The 21,115-nt window shown below is 41.7% G+C and overlaps 3 protein-coding genes across 6 annotated transcripts in view; all 3 read right to left on the minus strand.

Moving 5' to 3' along the window:
- The window catches only part of pip5k1ba (phosphatidylinositol-4-phosphate 5-kinase, type I, beta a), a 13,545-nt gene extending 7,608 nt beyond the window's left edge, over window positions 1-5,937 (minus strand). Inside the window, exons 1-5 of one of the 4 annotated variants that reach the window (XM_060896130.1) lie at window positions 5,810-5,937; window positions 2,927-2,975; window positions 2,639-2,702; window positions 964-1,094; window positions 726-843 (exon numbers count right to left, since the gene is read on the minus strand). In XM_060896130.1, coding sequence (XP_060752113.1) covers window positions 726-843; window positions 964-1,094; window positions 2,639-2,702; window positions 2,927-2,928 — 315 coding nt within the window. In that variant the 5' untranslated portion in view covers window positions 2,929-2,975; window positions 5,810-5,937. Of the gene's footprint in view, window positions 1-725; window positions 844-963; window positions 1,095-2,638; window positions 2,705-2,841; window positions 2,864-2,926; window positions 3,004-5,809 lie in introns of those variants that run through there. The other 3 variants (XM_060896131.1, XM_060896129.1, XM_060896132.1) reach the window with 3 other exon arrangements.
- Window positions 5,938-7,613: 1,676 nt separating this feature from the next.
- Window positions 7,614-17,644, minus strand: actr1b (actin related protein 1B). Its single transcript, XM_060896752.1, has 11 exons — window positions 17,445-17,644; window positions 13,144-13,208; window positions 12,866-12,941; window positions 12,050-12,175; window positions 11,769-11,893; window positions 11,463-11,679; window positions 10,493-10,585; window positions 9,873-10,047; window positions 9,401-9,462; window positions 9,274-9,314; window positions 7,614-8,567 (listed from the first exon to the last, which is right to left on the minus strand). The coding sequence occupies exons 1-11, from the start codon at window positions 17,490-17,492 to the stop codon at window positions 8,465-8,467; spliced, it is 1,131 nt and encodes a 376-aa protein (XP_060752735.1). The 5' UTR covers window positions 17,493-17,644; the 3' UTR covers window positions 7,614-8,464.
- Window positions 17,645-18,773: 1,129 nt separating this feature from the next.
- On the minus strand, window positions 18,774-20,421 carry LOC132863124 (cytochrome c oxidase subunit 5B, mitochondrial). The gene is made up of 4 exons (XM_060895729.1): window positions 20,262-20,421; window positions 19,633-19,703; window positions 19,439-19,538; window positions 18,774-19,015 (listed from the first exon to the last, which is right to left on the minus strand). The coding sequence occupies exons 1-4, from the start codon at window positions 20,353-20,355 to the stop codon at window positions 18,903-18,905; spliced, it is 378 nt and encodes a 125-aa protein (XP_060751712.1). The 5' UTR covers window positions 20,356-20,421; the 3' UTR covers window positions 18,774-18,902.
- Between the last annotated feature and the right edge of the window lie 694 nt (window positions 20,422-21,115).

Raw genomic sequence — 21,115 nt, forward strand, 5'->3', positions numbered from 1 at the left:
ATCATTATAAACACTGAGAGTGGGATTATATATCATTATAAACACTGAGAGTGGGATTATATATCATTATAAACACTGAGAGTGGGATTATAAATCATAAACACTGAGAGTGGGATTATAAATCATTATAAACACTGAGAGTGGGATTATAAATCATAAACACTGAGAGTGGGATTATAAATCATTATAAACACTGAGAGTGGGATTATAAATGATTATAAACACAGAGAGTGGGATTATAAATCATTATAAACACTGAGAGTGGGATTATAAATCATTATAAACACTGAGAGTGGGATTATAAATGATTATAAACACAGAGAGTGGGATTATAAATCATTATAAACACTGAGAGTGGGATTATAAATCATTATAAACACTGAGAGTGGGATTATAAATCATTATAAACACTGAGAGTGGGATTATAAAATAATGTCTTTTCCATAGCTCTATGTAATCAGGTGTGGTCGTGTACCCAGGAGCTTTTGAGTATCTTCTGATATCAGCGTCATTTCTGAGTTCATTATAGATTTAACACAAAGCCATCAAACTTTCAGTGATGGAGACCCGAGTACAAAACTAGTAACAGGAGTTCAAAACTGGTGCTAATGTCTGAACGTGGTTCTATTTTCAGATAACCAAATTCTACCACAGCAATAAAGATCAATGATGCGGTGCTGATCATTTCACCTGACACCAATCAGAGGTTTCAACTAAAAACTCACCAGATAGTCATCAGGTTTGATACCAAACAGTTCTCTGAAATAGCGGAAGGCCAGTGGAGCGTAGATTTTAAAGCGGAAGTCTGGGTAGTGATGTCCTGGGGTCAGATTACTGCCTTCACTAACAGAGTTAAACAGAACAACAGCAACAACAATGTGTTTAGGTTTTGTTATGTCAATCTCTGTGGAATAAGAGGAATAAAACACATGGGGTCCTCTCAGCAGGTGCAGTGTGAAATACCTGGGGAAAAAGACACTCTCCACCACATAAAAGTCTTGCATGAGAACATCTCGGTCTGGTTTGGAGGTCAGGTTCCCCACAGTGTAGGCAATGCCCAGCTGAATGGCTCCTTTCACTGCCTCAGCTGTGGGCTGAAATCAAACACATGCTAAATAACACAAAGTGAATAATAGACAGATGATTGTGTCTGTGTGATTGAGGTCACATTCAGCAGCACAGGAAGTGGACGTGAGCATGTGAACATAAATATAAAGGCTGTATCACACAAAGCAACACTTATATAGACTTATATAAGACATGATGGTGTATGTTTGTTATTTGTTGTGTACACTCACACACACTCACACACACTCACACACACACACACTCACACACACTCTCTCACACACTCTCACACACTCTCACACACTCTCACACACTCTCACACACACTCACACACACTCACACACACTCACACACACACACACACACACACACACACACACACTCACACACACTCACACACACTCACACACACACACACTCACACACACTCACACACACACACACTCACACACACTCTCTCACACACTCTCACACACTCTCACACACTCTCACACACTCTCACACACACTCACACACACTCACACACACACACACACACACACACACACACACACACTCACACACACTCACTCTCTCACACTCTCTCACACACTCTCACACACTCACACTCACACCCACACTCACACCCACACTCACACACACACTCACACACACTCACACACACACTCACACACACACTCACACACACACACTCACACACACTCTCACACACTCACTCACACACACACACTCACACACACACTCACACACACACTCACACACACACTCACACACACACACACACTCACACACACTCACACTCATGTATGCTTGCTTTCACATGCTCATCATATTTAAAGCACTGAATGATTTTATCTCTGCAGTACATTATCTGGCCAAACGTATGTGCCGTCACACCGTCTCTGAGTCACACAGATGTACTGAACGTCTCTGTGTGGAACTTTACAGTTTATCTTCAGTTGAACTCAGAGTTTAAACTCTGCTCCATCAGGACAATGTCCCTGTGTACAAAGCAGCTCCATGAAGACATGGTGTGGAGGTGAAGGTTGGAGTTCGAGTGTCCTGCACTGAACCCTGACTCTGACTCCCCCACTGAACACTGACTTTTAGTGGGAGGGGCATACTCTCACTCACCTTTCAATCACAGCAACATTAGCCAATTGTGAATGTATGTGGAAGAAGACAGACATGTTGGTTTACTCGGATAGTATTTACACTGCCCTCTGATGCAGGTGGAGGAAAGACCTGGCAGGAAACATCTGGCACCACTGCATCACCAGGGAACATCATCACTAAACTAATACTGTTCTATTGTTTTTAGTGTTCAGTACATCACTCATCCAATTCGAATTTATTCCTAAAACACTTTTAACAACAGAAATGATCACAGAGTGGCTTTATAGAAACCACTTCCTGGAGAGGACCTGGGCTCCTCATCACTAGTGTCTTTATCATCAATAGTTTCTTTAAACTTCAGTCATTTTTAAAGTTGCTCTATGAGTAAATCTGATACGAGGAAATATTTGTGCCACACAACAAATGAATGAACGAATGAATGAATAATTCGTACCTTTTTGTGATTCTTGTCTCGACTCTTCTGAGGTTTTCTACCTCCGCTCTCTTCTGCTGCAGACATCTTGGGTTCAAATGGAATCATATAAATGTATAAATATTCATTTATAAATTTAACTAAAAACAATTACACACACAGTATTATTATTATATTTAGATTGATAAACTGTGTGTGTGTGTGTGTGTGTGTGCTGATTTTACAAGAAGAGGAGGAAGTGGCCTGGTCCTGCTCTCCGATAAACATCACTACTGCACACACACACACACACACGCGATTACTACTTTTATCTTTATCTTAATATCCTCTGCATTTCCAAACTTTCACGTTGTCTAAACTATGAGAAAAACACAATGTGGGGAAGTCTGATGAGTGAGAGAGAAAGTGAAAATACTGACATGAGGAAAGATGAAGACAACACCAGTAACACAGGAAATGTGTGTGAAATCTGCTTTTTCTCCAGTGTCTCACTGTATGAGATGATTTCAGATAATATTTCAGCTGCAGGTTAAAGTTCCTCTTATGACAGCTCTATGATGCACTAAAGTCACCATATTCACGATTCTAGTCTCAGACGGCTTTACTTTATGATTGGAATAAAACAGCAGATGAAGCATAACTCTATTATGATTATGATAATAATCTTCCTTTCACATTCCCTCTGGATAGAAATAAATAGAAATAAAGAATTGAGGTTCTGTACTAACTACAGAGATATACTTGGAATGTTGTTATTATTTAAATATTTTTAATAACATAAATAATATTATTTTTTGTAATTATTTTTATTACATCTATTTTCTTTCATTTGTACAAAAAAGGTTTAAAAGTGCAAAACAAAAATCAATGAGAAAAATGTGAAACTATATCTATCAGTAAATAAAAATCTCTGATTAAAATTAATTCCTTCATAAAAATGACCAGTTATAATCTGGCGACTTCTCTTCAATAAGGTGATCCTTCAGTTATTCCGTATGATGTATAAAGCTCACCTATAGACTTGTAACTGGTAGACGCCGGAGCGAATCGGAATCCAGGAGACCAAGCAAAGACAAACAATTCCTACTGCAGAACTGATTAAAGCTCAGAGACTCTAAACCTGACTACATCAGATATTCTGTTTCAGTTCATCAAATCACACAAAGTTATATGAATGATTTAAGTAAAGAAGCTCATCAGGCCAGAGACGAGCTACACAGAGAGATCTTTACATCATATATGAAGCATGCAGGACAAAGAAAAGTGGCTTTCTTCGTTGTTCATCAGTTTATCAGACTGTAAGATTTTAAACACACTGATGAGCTCAGTTTCTCCTAAAACACTCTGCTGTTCATCAAAATTATTTAGGAATCTAGGAAACCCATAAAGCTTGATTAGAAAAACAACAGTGTGTTTAGTTCACTGTGGTGCTGTAGCGCCCTCTCTGTTTAAACTCTGTTACTCCACATGCAGGAGCTTTTATTTCAGAGGATGTGAACAAATGAGATTCTAAACAACCGCCAGCTTCCTTCTGTAACACTTCTGTAGTCTTAGGTACAGTTACTTAGAGTTTTTGATCAGTGATCACACTCTCTCACTCTCACTGTCTACACAAATGAAACAGAAAAGTCTGCTTCTCTTCCTGTTAAATATAACAAATCCTACAGTTTCATTCAGTCAGCACTTATTCTGTAAAATAACTAACAAAAATATCAGACTTTAACCTGTGCAATGAGAGACAAACATTTCACTTCCACTAGGTCACCTAAACAGATTTAACATATTGATGAATCGCTATAAACTCACACGTGTATATAGGTTTTATATACATTTGTGTGTGTGTGTGTATGTGTGTGTATGTGTGTGTGTAGGTGTGTGTAGGTGTGTGCAGGTGTGTGTGTGTGTGTAGGTGTATGTGTGGTCAGAAGGCACCTGGTGGACATGTAATCTACACAGTGAACAGAATTATTTGAATAATATCTGCATCATTTCTCCTGAAACTAAGTGCCATTGTTCTGTAAATGTAGGACAATGAAGCAACGAACACACACACATATAGTATACACACATACAAACATACAGGCGCACACACACATCTACTATACACACACACAGACTACACACTCCCACACAGACTACACACACACACATCTACACACACATATAGTATACACACACATATACACATATACACACACACAGACTACACACACACACACACATATACACACATATAGTATATACACACACACACACACACACAGTATACACACATATACACACACATGCACACACACACAAATAGTATACACACACATATACACACACACACACACACACATACACACACACATACATACAGTACACAAACAATTGATGTAATAAAAGTGAAGGTGATGTTATCTCACTAACTGCCATATTGAAAGAGTGGAATGTAAACAGTGTAGAAACAAACACTAAACACTCTACAACACTCTGTAACACAACACCATGTAAAACACGCAACCTTCTCACTAAGATTTTATATTTCAGTACATCTACAGATCATACACTAGATTCCTCTTCATATTATTATTGTATTGCTGATGTTTTCCCTTTGTAATGTGTGTGTGTGTATCAGAGGTGTGTGTTGTAATGTATGTGTGTGTCAGAAGGGAAGCTTTATATCTGCTTATCTGAGATGTAAATGAAGCTGAATGATGATGAAGGTGTAAACACTTCCCCAGTGTTTCTGTGCTCTATAATGAGGAAGTGACGCACACGCACAATTTCTCTATAATATAATATAATATAAAATAATATAATATAATTAATATAATATAATATAATATAATAATACTATACAACATAATATAATATAATACTATATAATATAATATAATGTAATATAATATAATACTATATAATATAATATAATAATCTTCATGAAGAAAACGGAATGAACTTTTAATTCATCATGAAATTGTATTTTTAAATATCGTAATAAAACCCTTTATGTAATGTTTGCTGATTTATTATTTAATATAAATAATTTAGTTTACTTTATTTATCTTTATCTCGGTTTGTTTACTGTGCGCGAGACCTTCAGTAGTTTATATGGTGTTGTAGCTCAGTGTGGAGAAAGAAACACAACGTTAGAACATGATATAAACTCATAAATACATCACAACATGCTGATATCTCACAACTCACCCGGAAAATGACGCTTTTTAATTTCATTAAAGCTCCGTGTTTCCCTCATAGAGCCGCCATTCGGCTCAGACTGCTCATCTACAGCAGCCCCGCACGCGCCTGTCACTCAGCGCTGACCCCGCCCCTAGCGGACACCCGCGCCTGTCACTCAGCGCTGACCCCGCCCCTAGCGGACACCCGCGCCTGTCACTCAGCGCTGACCCCGCCCCTAGCGGACACCCGCGCCTGTCACTCAGCGCTGACCCCGCCCCTAGCGGACACCCGCGCCTGTCATTCAGCGCTGACCCCGCCCCTAGCGGACACCCGCGCCTGTCACTCAGCGCTGACCCCGCCCCTAGCAGCACTAACTGTAGCTCTGACCCAGAGGAACCGAGCTGCTGTTCATCACAGGTGATTCGTCCCAACATCAGTATCTGTGTCAGTAAACAGAGACCCCTGACTCAGTGTGTGTATTGTCTGTGTAGAGCAGTTATTGTGTTATTAAGTGTTATTCAGTGTTAAGTGTTATTAAGTGTTATTAGGTGTTTTAGTGTTATTGTTATTCATTTTTATTCAGTGTTATTAAGTTTTATTGTTATTCAGTGTTATTAATTGTTTTACAGTGTTATTAATTGTTATTCATTTTTATTCAGTGTTACTAAGTGTTATTAGGTATTATTAAGTGTTATTACACTTAAACCACAGCAGTGACATCAGTTACACTGTTTTATTTATTAATGAACGTGTTTTATAGACAAGATTAAATGTTGTGGAAACATCTCAGAGATTTACGTAAAAATCATTTATTTAAAAGCTGCCACATAATAAATATTAATAATTTAAACCTGTCACTATAAATGAAGTGTTTAAAATGTTAAACAGCTTTTTTTTTTTTTTTACAATATACTGGATTTATTTTTTCAGAAATGTATCAAGTGCTGAAAATTTTGCTTTATTAATGGAAAAAAAAAAGCTCGGACTAAATTGAAAACCGTCTCAATATATTTGAATTCAGCTTGACATCATATCTGTGCTGCTTCACGTTTTCCTGCACACTTTATTTCCTTTTCAAATTAAATTTAAAACTCCATTATTATTATTATACAGTTATTTTGTGATAGTACAGTAATTATTCTCTACTTCCCTTTTTTCTTTTCAAGATTTCAACTTTTCAGGATTGAAACTTCAAACTTTACTTATAATCAGATTCTGCATTAAATAATTTGTCATAATGTCAGTAAGTATTCGATAGTTTAATATAATTCATAAACAACCTGTAGGTCCTACATTGACCCATATAACACAGAATTGAGCTGTAAAACGATTTTCTATTCAAAATGTCTCTTCCTGGAGTTTAGGTAAAAGGAAGATCTTTCTATTTTTTGTTGAAGGAACAGTAGAGGTCTGTTAGTGATACGCTTTTTATTATTTTGGCTTCCAAAATAATGCTATATGAATACAAACTAACCTCACTCTTATTTCCCAGCAGCTACTTTGTCTTTGTATTTCAGAACAACTCTAATAACCCTCGGATTCTCCTGAAACAGCTGATTATATTTTCTTAAAGCCAAATTTATATACATCAGAACTTAAAATGTACTCTGAAGGGTACCACACTTCCACAGAATCTGAAACAAATAGAAAGCAGATTTCTCAACACAGTCACAGATTAAACTGTGTAATGTGTTTAAAATTAGAAACCAATTAATTTTTTTATTACGCTGGATTTACAAAGCCAGAGCTGAAGGATTAATACTAAGTGCTGTTTCTCGACATCAGGGCAGTCGAAAGTGTCTAAAAGATATCAGACTGCTACACAAGACAAGACTTTTAATTAATTTATTTATAATTTATACATCAGCAGTAAAGAGTGTTCATGTACAGAGCTTCTGTGTGTAAAGGAGACATTTTAATTTGAAGTTTTCATTCCTTATGAAAACAAATATCAGGCCACATTTTCAGATTTACTCTCCACTGTGATCAGACATTAGTCTGTGTAAAAAGCAATATAATGCAATTGAGATGCTTTAATAATGAAACACTGCACTACTCTCTCTCTCTCTCTCTCTCTCAAACTCCACCTTTTAAGCTCAAATCACTAAACCTGCTCCATCACCTCTCTCTCTTTCTCACATACACACACACACACACAAAAGAGTAAAATGAATAATTAAGCGAGAGACAAAATTCAAGTTCCAATAATAAACACTCAGCTGTTATGAGAGGGGGTTTCTTCAATTCTCATGAAAGGAAGAGGAAGCTAGTGACTAGTATTTAGATGAGGTGTGAAGGAGAAACACTGGTGATTACTGTGTGTGTGTGTGTGTGAAAGAGAGAGAGAGAGAGAGAGAGAGAGAGAGAGAACATTATGTATGTGAGACCATGTTCACCACCACATCCTATCTCTACTTCCTGCCCAAAACAGAGGCATGGGTTAGAGCTGACCAACATCACTGAAGTGGCACTAACACCCTCACGCTCTCACACACACACACACACACACACTTACAGAAAAATATTCATTTTAAACTAGAACACACAGACATGCTGAAGAACATAATCATTACAACATTTGTGTCCGTGTGTGTGAGAAATCAGAACTGCACAGACACACTCAATCAGCCGCAGTGATAATTGGGAGGGGCGGGGCATCAGTAAAACAGTGGGAGGGGCCTATTAGAAGGTCTTCCTGTGAATGGCTCGTGCTCGATCCTCTTCATACTCTTTCTTAGAAACCCACATCTTCTTAAATGTGTCCAAAGAGGCCAGAATAGAGCCACTGTAACACACACACACACACACACTCTCTTACACTTCAATAAATGCATTCAGATCTTTTTTCCTCTCCCTTAAAGGTGGTGTCTCCGATTTTTAAGAAATGCTTCAGAAAACTGAGTCTGGCCAAAAACTAAACAAAAACAAAACAAACGTGTAGCCAATGAGCAGAAAGGGGCGTGTCTTGTCAATATGGGCGGAGAGAGTGTTCAGTGCGTAGTAATGTAGAGACGCAGCTACAACCGTGTTTTGTGTAGTAACAGTGTTTAGCTCAGGAGTTATTGACTCAGGAAACTCCAATCTGTGAATATGTGACCAACTTTACTTAAGACGCCGAGGCGCTTTTTTCCTTCTCGATAGGTGAGTAACGTTGGTTTTGTTTTGTTACACAGAACTAATATATGTCTTTGTCCTTTACATGATTATGTTTGTGTGTCATTTTTGCTTGTTTGTTTATCTACAATCGTATTGTTCTTCCCTTCAGCTATGATAAAGACACATTTCTTTCTGTTAGTTGCCTGGGTTACGTATGTATGTGTGGGCGGAGCTATCAGTACAGGGGTGGGACCCATTTGGGTTAGGGGTGTGTTTGTTTTGGTGATTTTATATGTCAACATTGGCTTTCAAACAACAGAGACCCCACCTTTAATGCATTCTACTATGTTCTGTGTTAATTTTATTCACACACAAATGTGTTCAAATGTTCTCACCCAATCCATGTAGAATAAAGTCTCTCCTGTGGTGCTGAGATCTGACAAACAGACACATTTTAATGTTAATAATAATAATAAGAATGATAAAAAGTGTTAGCGTTAATTTCACAATGAAATGACAAACCTTAATTTTGACATCTTTGGGAGCGAGCTTCTTCACTTCACTCAGCAATCTGTCTCCAAACCCTAACACACACACACACACACGCACACACGTTTAATCTGAATATTAATTACAAATTCACTGACTACACTGCAGACTCCAAAGCGACGTACAGAGCAAAGTACTTTGAAGTCTAGGGTTTAAAATTTTTAAAATAAACACATAAAATGAAGGAAAGAATAATCACTAGTTTAAATGCTTGTTTTATTTATCAGCTGTTTGAAAATCTAGGGTTAGTTCCAGAAGAGTCTTGATGTATACCGACCGCTTACCCAGAGAGGGTTGTATCTGGTTTTAGTTGTGGTTTAGCAGTTCCCTGGTGGATAAATCATTTGTAACACCCCCCCCCCCCACACACACACACCCCTCCCCCCCCAAAAAGGAATTAACACTGTGAAGTCAGAAGTGATTAAGACAGTAATTAGTGCAGCACCTTTGAGCAGTGTGGAGCCGCCACTCAGGACAATGTTGGAGAACAAGGTACGGCGGAGGTCCAGGTCTGATTTCTGTATGGCAAAAGCGAGAACCTCATGGATTCCCTCACTCTCATCTCCAATCAGGTCGGGTCGGAACAACAGCTCCGGGGCCCGGAAACGTGCAGGACCAATCTACACAATTAACAAACACAGTTCTAAAAAGCAAACACTTTTCCACTTCCTTTATAAACACACTGTGTATGGTCAGTGCACTTTTTCATGCTCTGCCAACATGTTCACTTCTTCTTTCCTGACCAAAGAACCAAAGTGACCTGGCAGTGAAAATAATAAAAGATGGGAACATGGAGATGGTTAAATGTAGAAGGTTTCTTATAATAGCAAAAAAATAGCACTCACTCGCACACACAAAAGCATAAACGCACGCACGCACACACACGCACTCGCACAAGCGCACGCCCTCACACACACAAAAGCACAAACGCACACACACACACTCACAAGCGCACGCCCTCACACACACAAAAGCACAAACGCACGCACACGCCCTCATGCACACACACAAATGCATGCACGCACACACACACACAGACATAGTGTTGAAGCAAGTGGTAATTACATCGAGTGTGCTCCCGTCTGGTAGAGTGTACTGCGCCTTCTCCGTCTCCAGAGTCTCATCTTTCTGAGGATTCAAAGACAGGTAGCATGCCCTCTGGAACACACAGACACACACAGACACACACAGACACACACAGACACACACACAGACACACACACAGACACACACACAGACACACACACAGACACACACACACACATTAATTACACACAAAATGTAGCCTGTCTTGCCAGAGTCCCTGTCTGCGCTTTACACATTGTCTTTACAGTCACATGATTAAAAGTTCCCAGACTGACTGCTTCTTTGAGACCTACTTCATCAATCCCTATCGCCACTGGTTGGAGTCTCGTCGCTTGCTGCTCACTCTGCTGGGATTGATCTGCATGGACAGCCCATGACTCATGGGATTACTGTGGATAGAACCACTTGCAGACTTCAGCTACTGTTGTGTGGGTTAGCTCTATGCTCAGGTCTTCATCGGTGAACATTTGAAGACTTCGGCAGGAAGGAATTAGTGTTAAGTCTGTAATGAACTCAGAAGTTACCCTGAACTTTTAGTTCCACAGGAGCTCTTGGATGCTTAATTCCACTCGACTACAAACTGATGTAGAAAGAACATATTTACATTTATATTATTTCCTGCCCAGTGTCACCCAGATGAGGCTGAGGTTCACTTCAAAGTCTGCTTCCTCTCAAGGTGTACTGCCACCGTCGCCTTCAGCTTACTCATTATGTATAAATGTAAATAGTAACTTAATTTTAAAGTTTATAATTTTTATTCAGTTTCTATGCTTCTGTAAAGCTGCTATGAGACAATGTGAACTGTTAAAAGCACTACGCTAAACAAAAGGAATTGAAATCCCTCCCTTCCACATACAGCAGATCACAGAACATCACAAACACACACTTACACACCTCCTAGCAGGTAGTACGATAACAGTTTAGGCTCCACCCTAGTGTCATGCCCTACCTCCTTGATAGTGCGAACAACCTCAAACTCAGCAGAGGTGTGAAAGTTGTATCCCTCCTTCCTCAAGAGCAGGCGGAGGAATCGGGACACGTCACGTCCTGCAATGTCCACACGCATGATTGAGTGTGGGATAGCAAATCCCTCGTAGATCGGAACAGCATGCGTCACACCATCCCCTGCATCCAAGACCACACCCGTTGTCCTGCCTGTTGCATAACTACACACACGCGTATTTGGGGTAACTGGAAGGTAGTGGTAAACAGGGCGTGTGTGTGTGTGTGTGTGTGTGTGTGTGTGTTTACTCACAGGCTGAGCACGGCCTGCATTGAAATGAACAATGCTGGGACGTTGAAGGTTTCAAAGAAGACTTCAGCTGCACGCTCTCGGTTCTTACTCGGGTTCAGAGGAGCTTCAGTCAATAATACAGGGTGCTGAACACACACACACAAAATACATTTTGATGCTCTCTCACAAAAAAAAAGGAACATACAGTGCACACACCACTTGAGTATTGTGGGTCATGAGAACACTCCTGCTTAGCAACTTGGAAACATGAATGTGTGTGAGAGAGAGACATTGTTCAGTACCTCCTCACTGAAGGTCTGCAGCTGTTCTTTAGAGTAAACATACTGCCAGATCCTTTCCATGTCATTCCAGTCTTTAACGATGCCATGTTCCATTGGGTACCGGACCGATAACAAACCCCTGTGTTCCTGCATGTACATGTGCACACGTACCCACACACACACACACACGCATGCACACAGGTATCCAAACAAATAGGTATACACACATGCGCTGGAGTGTACAGTGTGTGGAGTGTACAGTGTGTGGAGTGTACAGTGTGTGGAGTGTACAGTGTGTGGTGTGTGTGTAGTGTACAGTGTGTGGAGTGTACAGTGTGTGGAGTGTACAGTGTGTGGAGTGTGTGGAGTGTACAGTGTGTGGAGTGTACAGTGTGTGGAGTGTACAGTGTGTGGAGTGTGTGGAGTGTACAGTGTGTGGAGTGTACAGTGTGTGGAGTGTGTGGAGTGTACAGTGTGTGGAGTGTGTGGAGTGTACAGTGTGTGGAGTGTACAGTGTGTGGAGTGTACAGTGTGTGGTGTACAGTGTGTGGAGTGTACAGTGTGTGGAGTGTGTGGAGTGTACAGTGTGTGGAGTGTACAGTGTGTGGAGTGTGTGGAGTGTACAGTGTGTGGAGTGTACAGTGTGTGGAGTGTACAGTGTGTGGAGTGTGTGGAGTGTACAGTGTGTGGAGTGTACAGTGTGTGGAGTGTACAGTGTGTGGAGTGTACAGTGTGTGGAGTGTGTGGAGTGTACAGTGTGTGGAGTGTACAGTGTGTGGAGTGTACAGTGTGTGGAGTGTGTGGAGTGTACAGTGTGTGGAGTGTACAGTGTGTTACCTCAGCTTTGGGCCCGATGAACAGATCCCCCTCCAGCGCTCCCGCCATAACACGCACATGTTTGGGCCGACCGACACTGCAGATTAAACAGATCAAATTCAATTCAATTCAAATTCATATTTTATTTGTCACATACACACTTAATAGAGCGAACATGATGTTCATGATGTTTTTGTATTATTACTATTAAAAAACAATCACGCATAATAATACAAATTAAAGTTGAATAGACAATAAATCAGAGTGAGCTACATCAATAAAGTAAATTAATCACTTACTAATTAGGAAAGCAGTATTTAGGAATCTGATCTCCAGCAAACCCTGCTTTAATCACACCAGAACCCTAAAGAGAACACAACACACACACACACACACACACACGACAGGCAACACACACACACGACAGGCAACACACACACACACGACAGGCAACACACACACACGCGACAGGCAACACACACACACACACGACAGACAACACACACACACACACACACACGACAGACAACATACACACGACAGGCAACACACACACACACACGACAGGCAACACACACACACGACAGACAACACACACACACACGACAGACAACACACACACACACACGACAGACAACACACACACACACACACACGACAGACAACACACACACACACGACAGACAACACACACACACACGACAGACAACACACACACACACACACACACACAACACACACACACACACGACAGACAACACACACACGCGACAGGCAACACACACACACACGCGACAGGCAACACACACACACACACGACAGACAACACACACACACACGACAGACAACACACACACACACACGACAGACAACACACACACACACACACGACAGACAACATACACACGACAGGCAACACACACACACGACAGGCAACACACACACACGACAGGCAACACACACACACGACAGGCAACACACACACACACGACAGGCAACACACACACACGACAGGCAACACACACACACGACAGGCAACACACACACACGACAGGCAACACACACACACACGACAGGCAACACACACACACACGACAGGCAACACACACACACACGACAGGCAACACACACACACACGACAGGCAACACACACACACACGACAGGCAACACACACACACACGACAGGCAACACACACACACACGACAGGCAACACACACACACACGACAGGCAACACACACACACACGACAGGCAACACACACACACACGACAGGCAACACACACACACACGACAGGCAACACACACACACACGACAGGCAACACACACACACACGACAGGCAACACACACACACACGACAGGCAACACACACACACACGACAGGCAACACACACACACACGACAGGCAACACACACACACACACGACAGACAACACACACACACACACACACACGACAGACAACATACACACGACAGGCAACACACACACACACACGACAGGCAACACACACACACGACAGACAACACACACACACACGACAGACAACACACACACACACACGACAGACAACACACACACACACACACACGACAGACAACACACACACACACGACAGACAACACACACACACACACACACACACAACACACACACACACACGACAGACAACACACACACGCGACAGGCAACACACACACACACGCGACAGGCAACACACACACACACACGACAGACAACACACACACACACGACAGACAACACACACACACACACAACAGACAACACACACACACACACACGACAGACAACACACACACACACACGACAGACAACACACACACACGACAGACAACACACACACACGACAGACAACACACACACACACACGACAGACAACATACACACGACAGGCAACACACACACACGACAGGCAACACACACACACGACAGGCAACACACACACACGACAGGCAACACACACACACACGACAGGCAACACACACACACGACAGACAACACACACACACGACAGACAACACACACACACACACACGACAGACAACATACACACGACAGGCAACACACACACACACGACAGGCAACACACACACACACGACAGGCAACACACACACACACGACAGGCAACACACACACACACGACAGGCAACACACACACACACGACAGGCAACACACACACACACGACAGGCAACACACACACACACGACAGGCAACACACACACACACGACAGGCAACACACACACACACGACAGGCAACACACACACACACGACAGGCAACACACACACACACGACAGGCAACACACACACACACGACAGGCAACACACACACACACGACAGGCAACACACACACACACACGACAGGCAACACACACACGACAGGCAACACACACACACACACGACAGGCAACACACACACACACGACAGGCAACACACACACACACGACAGGCAACACACACACACACGACAGGCAACACACACACACACGACAGGCAACACACACACACACGACAGGCAACACACACACACACGACAGGCAACACACACACACACGACAGGCAACACACACACACACGACAGGCAACACACACACACACGACAGGCAACACACACACACACGACAGGCAACACACACACACACGACAGGCAACACACACACACACGACAGGCAACACACACACACACGACAGGCAACACACACACACACGACAGGCAACACACACACACACGACAGGCAACACACACACACACGACAGGCAACACACACACACACGACAGGCAACACACACACACACGACAGGCAACACACACACACACGACAGGCAACACACACACACACGACAGGCAACACACACACACACGACAGGCAACACACACACACACGACAGGCAACACACACACACACGACAGGCAACACACACACACACGACAGGCAACACACACACACACGACAGGCAACACACACACACACGACAGGCAACACACACGACAGGCAACACACACACACACGACAGGCAACACACACGACAGGCAACACACACACACACGACAGGCAACACACACACACACGACAGGCAACACACACACAAACGACAGGCAACACACACACAAACGACAGGCAACACACACACACACGACAGGCAACACACACACACACGACAGGCAACACACACACACACGACAGGCAACACACACACACACACGACAGACAACACACACACACGACAGACAACACACACACACGACAGACAACACACACACGACAGACAACACACACACACGACAGACAACACACACACGACAGACAACACACACACGACAGACAACACACACACGACAGACAACACACACACGACAGACAACACACACACGACAGACAACACACACACGACAGACAACACACACACACACACACACACGACAGACAACACACACACACGACAGACAACACACACACACGACAGACAACACACACACACGACAGACAACACACACACACGACAGACAACACACACACACGACAGACAACACACACACACGACAGACAACACACACACACGACAGACAACACACACACACGACAGACAACACACACACACGACAGACAACACACACACACGACAGACAACACACACACACGACAGACAACACACACACACGACAGACAACACACACACACGACAGACAACACACACACGACAGACAACACACACACACGACAGACAACACACACACACGACAGACAACACACACACACGACAGACAACACACACACACGACAGACAACACACACACGACAGACAACACACACACACGACAGACAACACACACACAAAACAGACAACACGCACACAAAACAGACAACACACACACACAGAATAAAACTGCTGTCTGTGTCTAAGAAATGCTTCCTTAAAGCTTAAAGAAGTTGCAATAGTAGATTTGATGTATTAGCACAAAAGAGTTTTTCAGTTACATTAACATTGAATGTTCAGTTCGGGTTCAGTCATAAGACACAGCTGGAGGAAGCACACGCGCGTCTGAAGAACAGTGGTGATGTTCCTAATTGTGTGTGTGTGTGTGTGTGTGTGTGTGTGAGTGTGTGTGTGTGTGAGAGAGAGAGAGATGTGTGTGTGAGAGTGTGTCGGGTCCAAAGCAATGACCATCCATTTTAGCCCCATTAACAGTTAGCTATCGAGGTCACTTTAATAAACAAACAGCTGCATTAACACTTTAATGAATTAGCCACAGCTAACAGATTAGCTTGTTATGCTACACACCCTGATTGACATTTAGCTAAACAGCTAACTGGCGAACCGCTAGTTAACGCTATATAAACACAGCAGGAGAGAGACGGGATATCAGGGAATTATTCATCATTACAGTGCGGAAATAACATTTATTTATCTGCTTAACAAGCTACAGAATATACAAATGTAAATAAAGTACATAAATAAAGTAAATAAACAAACTAGCGCTTAAACAGAGTGCTAGCTGCACAAAGCCATTGTCATTCATCGGGCTATGCTAACGATGCTAACAGGGTGTGGATCGGTGACATCATCATACTCACATTATCGATGACCACAGGTTGGTTAGCTATAATATCATACGACTCCATATCGGGTCTGCAGCACAAACGGTTATGTGTTTGTTATAAACTGTATTTTGTTTTAGAAAAATGTTGTTCATGTAAAATCAGAGCGAGCCTCAGCACGTAGAGATGTGCTGCGTGTCAACCGAACGCGCCCGAGACAACCATCCCTCAGCTGAGTCCAGACTGCGATTGACAGCTGCAGCAGCCAATCAGAATTCTGCACGGGAAACATTGCCTGATAGTAGGCGGGGTGTGACGCGTCAGCCTGAAGCAGCTACATATAAATATTAAAACCTTTAAATAATTTACACAAAATATTATTGTCTAATACACTAACGAAGGATAAAAACAGGCACATATTTCACTGTATCTGTGGAGATTTCCCGTTATTTTATCCGTGTTTATGTAACTGTAGAAATACATTAATTTATACAGAATTACATTTAAATATTTTATTGATCTTTTTATTATAGTGACTTGTTTGTGCTCATTGTTCAGATAAATCTTAAAAATAAACACTGGCCAATGAGACAAGCTGGAGACACCAGGAGACACCCAGGATCTAACACTGGACCTCTCTCTCCATCCCCACTGTTCTGTGCCCCCCCCCCACCACCACCACCCCCCACCCCACCCTCACCACCCCCACCCCCTTGTACTGACACTTTAACTCTAGACTTGTACAGCACAGTGCCACTTTACACACTTTATACACTATTTACACACCATACTTCACCTGGACACTTTAAGGACAATCTTTAAAAACCATACACATTTATCTACATACATTATTTCTTCATATTCTCCATATATATCATATTTTTATATAATTTTTTTTATAGTTTTCTTATATAGTTTATACTTTATTTTATTCTCATTTTATTTTTTTGCTTTTTTTATACTTTTTATATATTTTTTATTCTTATACCGGACAGTTGCATAAAGCATTTCACTGCATCATTGGTGTCGGTTTTTGACACCAATCTGTTCATTTTGGATTTTTATCTCCAATCAGTTTATTTAGACTTAAAACAGAACAACTTCATTACAAACCTCATCTTAATCTTCTGTTGATTACAGAGCCACAAAATCACCTGAACACAAGCTTTATTTTTGTACACGTGTTAACGCGAACATGTACTTGGTCATGTGGCCGTCACTCAAACTGACTAGCAGAAGCACATCCTTGTTACCTTACATGAGGTGCACAAGCAATTCCTCAGCTTTCTGTACAGCCTTCTTTTTGTGCTGGGTTTAATTCAACTGCTGATGTCATTATCAATGAACTCGACACAAATACACACAAAAGGTTTAAATTGTTTATTAGGGTTAACTGCTGTTACATACACTTGGTACTGTCAGAGTTCTAACTGCAGCAGATATATTTGTTATGTTAATTAACATGGGGAAAAACAGATGTATGTTTACAGAGTCTCAATGAGGAAGGTCATGAGGAACCAGTTTATAGTGCGAGCCGCAGGATGGACAGCGTTGAGGTTCTCCTTCATGCAGCCAGAACCACACGATGGCTGTGTTGTCCTCCTCACCTACAACACAGACACACATTTACATCCCGGAAACAGTTATCAGTGTGAGGAAAGTTATGAAGTCATATTTATAAAATGAGACCCTTCTGATAACTGATAAATTTCACATGCTTTTAGAGAATAAACTAAATGAAAGCGCTAGATTTTGTACAAGAACAGTTTAGTGTATCTTATTTTAGAATGTGGAGCGTTTTTCTAACAGAGCTGATCCTCAGGACTCCATTGCTTGTCCTGTTGTAAACAGCATGTTTGTATAGAGATGCTAAATAATAAACAAAACATCACTGAAATAAAATGGTTAGTAATCCGCTCACATCCACCTGACCTACCACACACACACAGTTAATGCGCGTACACACACACACACACACACACGTGCCACCTGATCATAAAGATAATGTGATGAGCAAAATACAAACATACAGACACATCCGACGATGCGTTTATTGTTGATAGAGGGGACGATGTGCGGGTCATCTTTGGAGCCAGTGTACTGCTTCGGCTTTAACACACTGTATGGGTCCTGAAAGCATCAAACACACAAATACACACAATTAACACAACAGGTCATCAGTTACTCATTGTGTACAAACTGAGCTAGTGTTAACTATTCATACCGCGCCAGCCTTAAAGGACGTCAGAATTTTTTTCTCCAGCCCAGTGGCCTGCTGCTCATCAGTGGGAATGCCTGAAGGTCGGTCACACAACAAAGGTTAGAATTAAGACACAAACTGCACAGAAACAGGTTTATAAACATAGCTTCATAAAACTGCAGAATATTTTAGCTTCTGTTTAAGTTCCCTGAACTGTGTGTACAGTTTCTCCCAAAAGTATTGCAGAAAAAAAGATAATCATTAAATAGCAGTGTCTGAATATTCTCAGTGGTTAAAGGTTATTGATCAGAAGGTAACTCCAAAACCCCACGGATACAAGAGTAATAAGCGAAATGTTAATAAACTAACATTTACATCCCGGAAACAGTTATCGGTGTGAGGAAACGTTATGAAGTCATATTTATAAAACGATACCGTTTAATTTCACGTGTTTTTAGTGAATAAACTAAATGAAAGCGTTCGATTTGATATAAGAACAGTTTAGTGAATTTGGAGCGTTTTTCTAACACAGCTGATCCTCAGGACGCCATTACTCGTCCTTGGCCTGTTGTAAACAGCACGTTTGTATAGAGACGCTAATTAATAAATAAAACCCAACATTACTGAAATAAAATGCTTATTAATCCGCTCACCTCCGGCCGCCATCCCCCTGCTGACAACAGGAGCTGAAGACACACGGCACAGAGCCGAAGCTCGGACTGCAGCTCTCATTAACCTTGCAGCCATTTTCACTTCTGCTTCTACTCCAACTGCTCAGGACACACATTGATGACGTAAATAACGGGCGCATACAAGTGACGTCTTACTCATATACAGGGGAGGCATAGATATATACACTAGATGTCGCCTTGGCTTCGGCAGTTCATATGAACGAATGCGTCAACTGAGCCGCCATCTTGGTACAGGGGACCCCCCCCCCCCTCTTAATGCATGAGCGTCAATGTAGGCAAAGGGAAATAAAATCACCATAAATAGTCAAATACTATTTTCTAGTTTTTTTTGTTTGTTCCAACAGTCAGACATGTATTTATCATTAAGTCCAGAGAAAAATTAAGGTTTTGATATTAAGATAATCTCCTTTTTCACAATATAATGCATAGTGCTAGTAGGTGTAAGTTTATTACTTACATTCTTCCACTTGAGTAAACTTTAAATGAACAATCACTACTTAGCTTATAGTCTACTGCATGTAACACTGCTACAATGGTGTGACTATACATGTTCATTTAAACATTTAAATTGGATTGGTTTATTAAATATGATACACAAATTTGAGAGGAACATTGTGTCCCTGCAACAACAACACAACCTTACACAGTTTCTTCCTGACACTTTTGCTCTGCAGTTTCAGAGTATTTATCTTTGAGACATGGTGTTGTCTCAGCTTATGAAAGGTGCAGACAACCCTTGAAATTAAGCTAAAGTGATGGTTGTTTATGCCATCTTGAGTCTCAACTCAATGCGATCATGAGGACCAAATATGTCA

The sequence above is a fragment of the Tachysurus vachellii genome, chromosome 20, assembly GCF_030014155.1.
Source record: "Tachysurus vachellii isolate PV-2020 chromosome 20, HZAU_Pvac_v1, whole genome shotgun sequence".
Classification (NCBI taxonomy): Eukaryota; Metazoa; Chordata; class Actinopteri; order Siluriformes; family Bagridae; genus Tachysurus; species Tachysurus vachellii.

Bases quoted from the DNA above. Each gene is read 5' to 3' on its own strand.
- actr1b (XM_060896752.1), bottom strand. From the start codon at position 17,492: ATGGAGTCGTATGATATTATAGCTAACCAACCTGTGGTCATCGATAAT. The intron at 13,209-17,444 runs GTGAGTATGATG...TGTTCTCTTTAG, and splicing joins AACCTGTGGTCATCGATAAT to GGTTCTGGTGTGATTAAAGC. The intron at 9,463-9,872 runs GTGCTGCACTAA...TGTGTGTGTTAG, and splicing joins CGGCTCCACACTGCTCAAAG to GGTTTGGAGACAGATTGCTG.
- LOC132863124 (XM_060895729.1), bottom strand. From the start codon at position 20,355: ATGGCTGCAAGGTTAATGAGAGCTGCAGTCCGAGCTTCGGCTCTGTGC. The intron at 19,704-20,261 runs GTGAGCGGATTA...ACCGACCTTCAG, and splicing joins CAGGGGGATGGCGGCCGGAG to GCATTCCCACTGATGAGCAG. The intron at 19,016-19,438 runs GTATGTTTGTAT...TCTGTGTTGTAG, and splicing joins ACGCATCGTCGGATGTGTCT to GTGAGGAGGACAACACAGCC.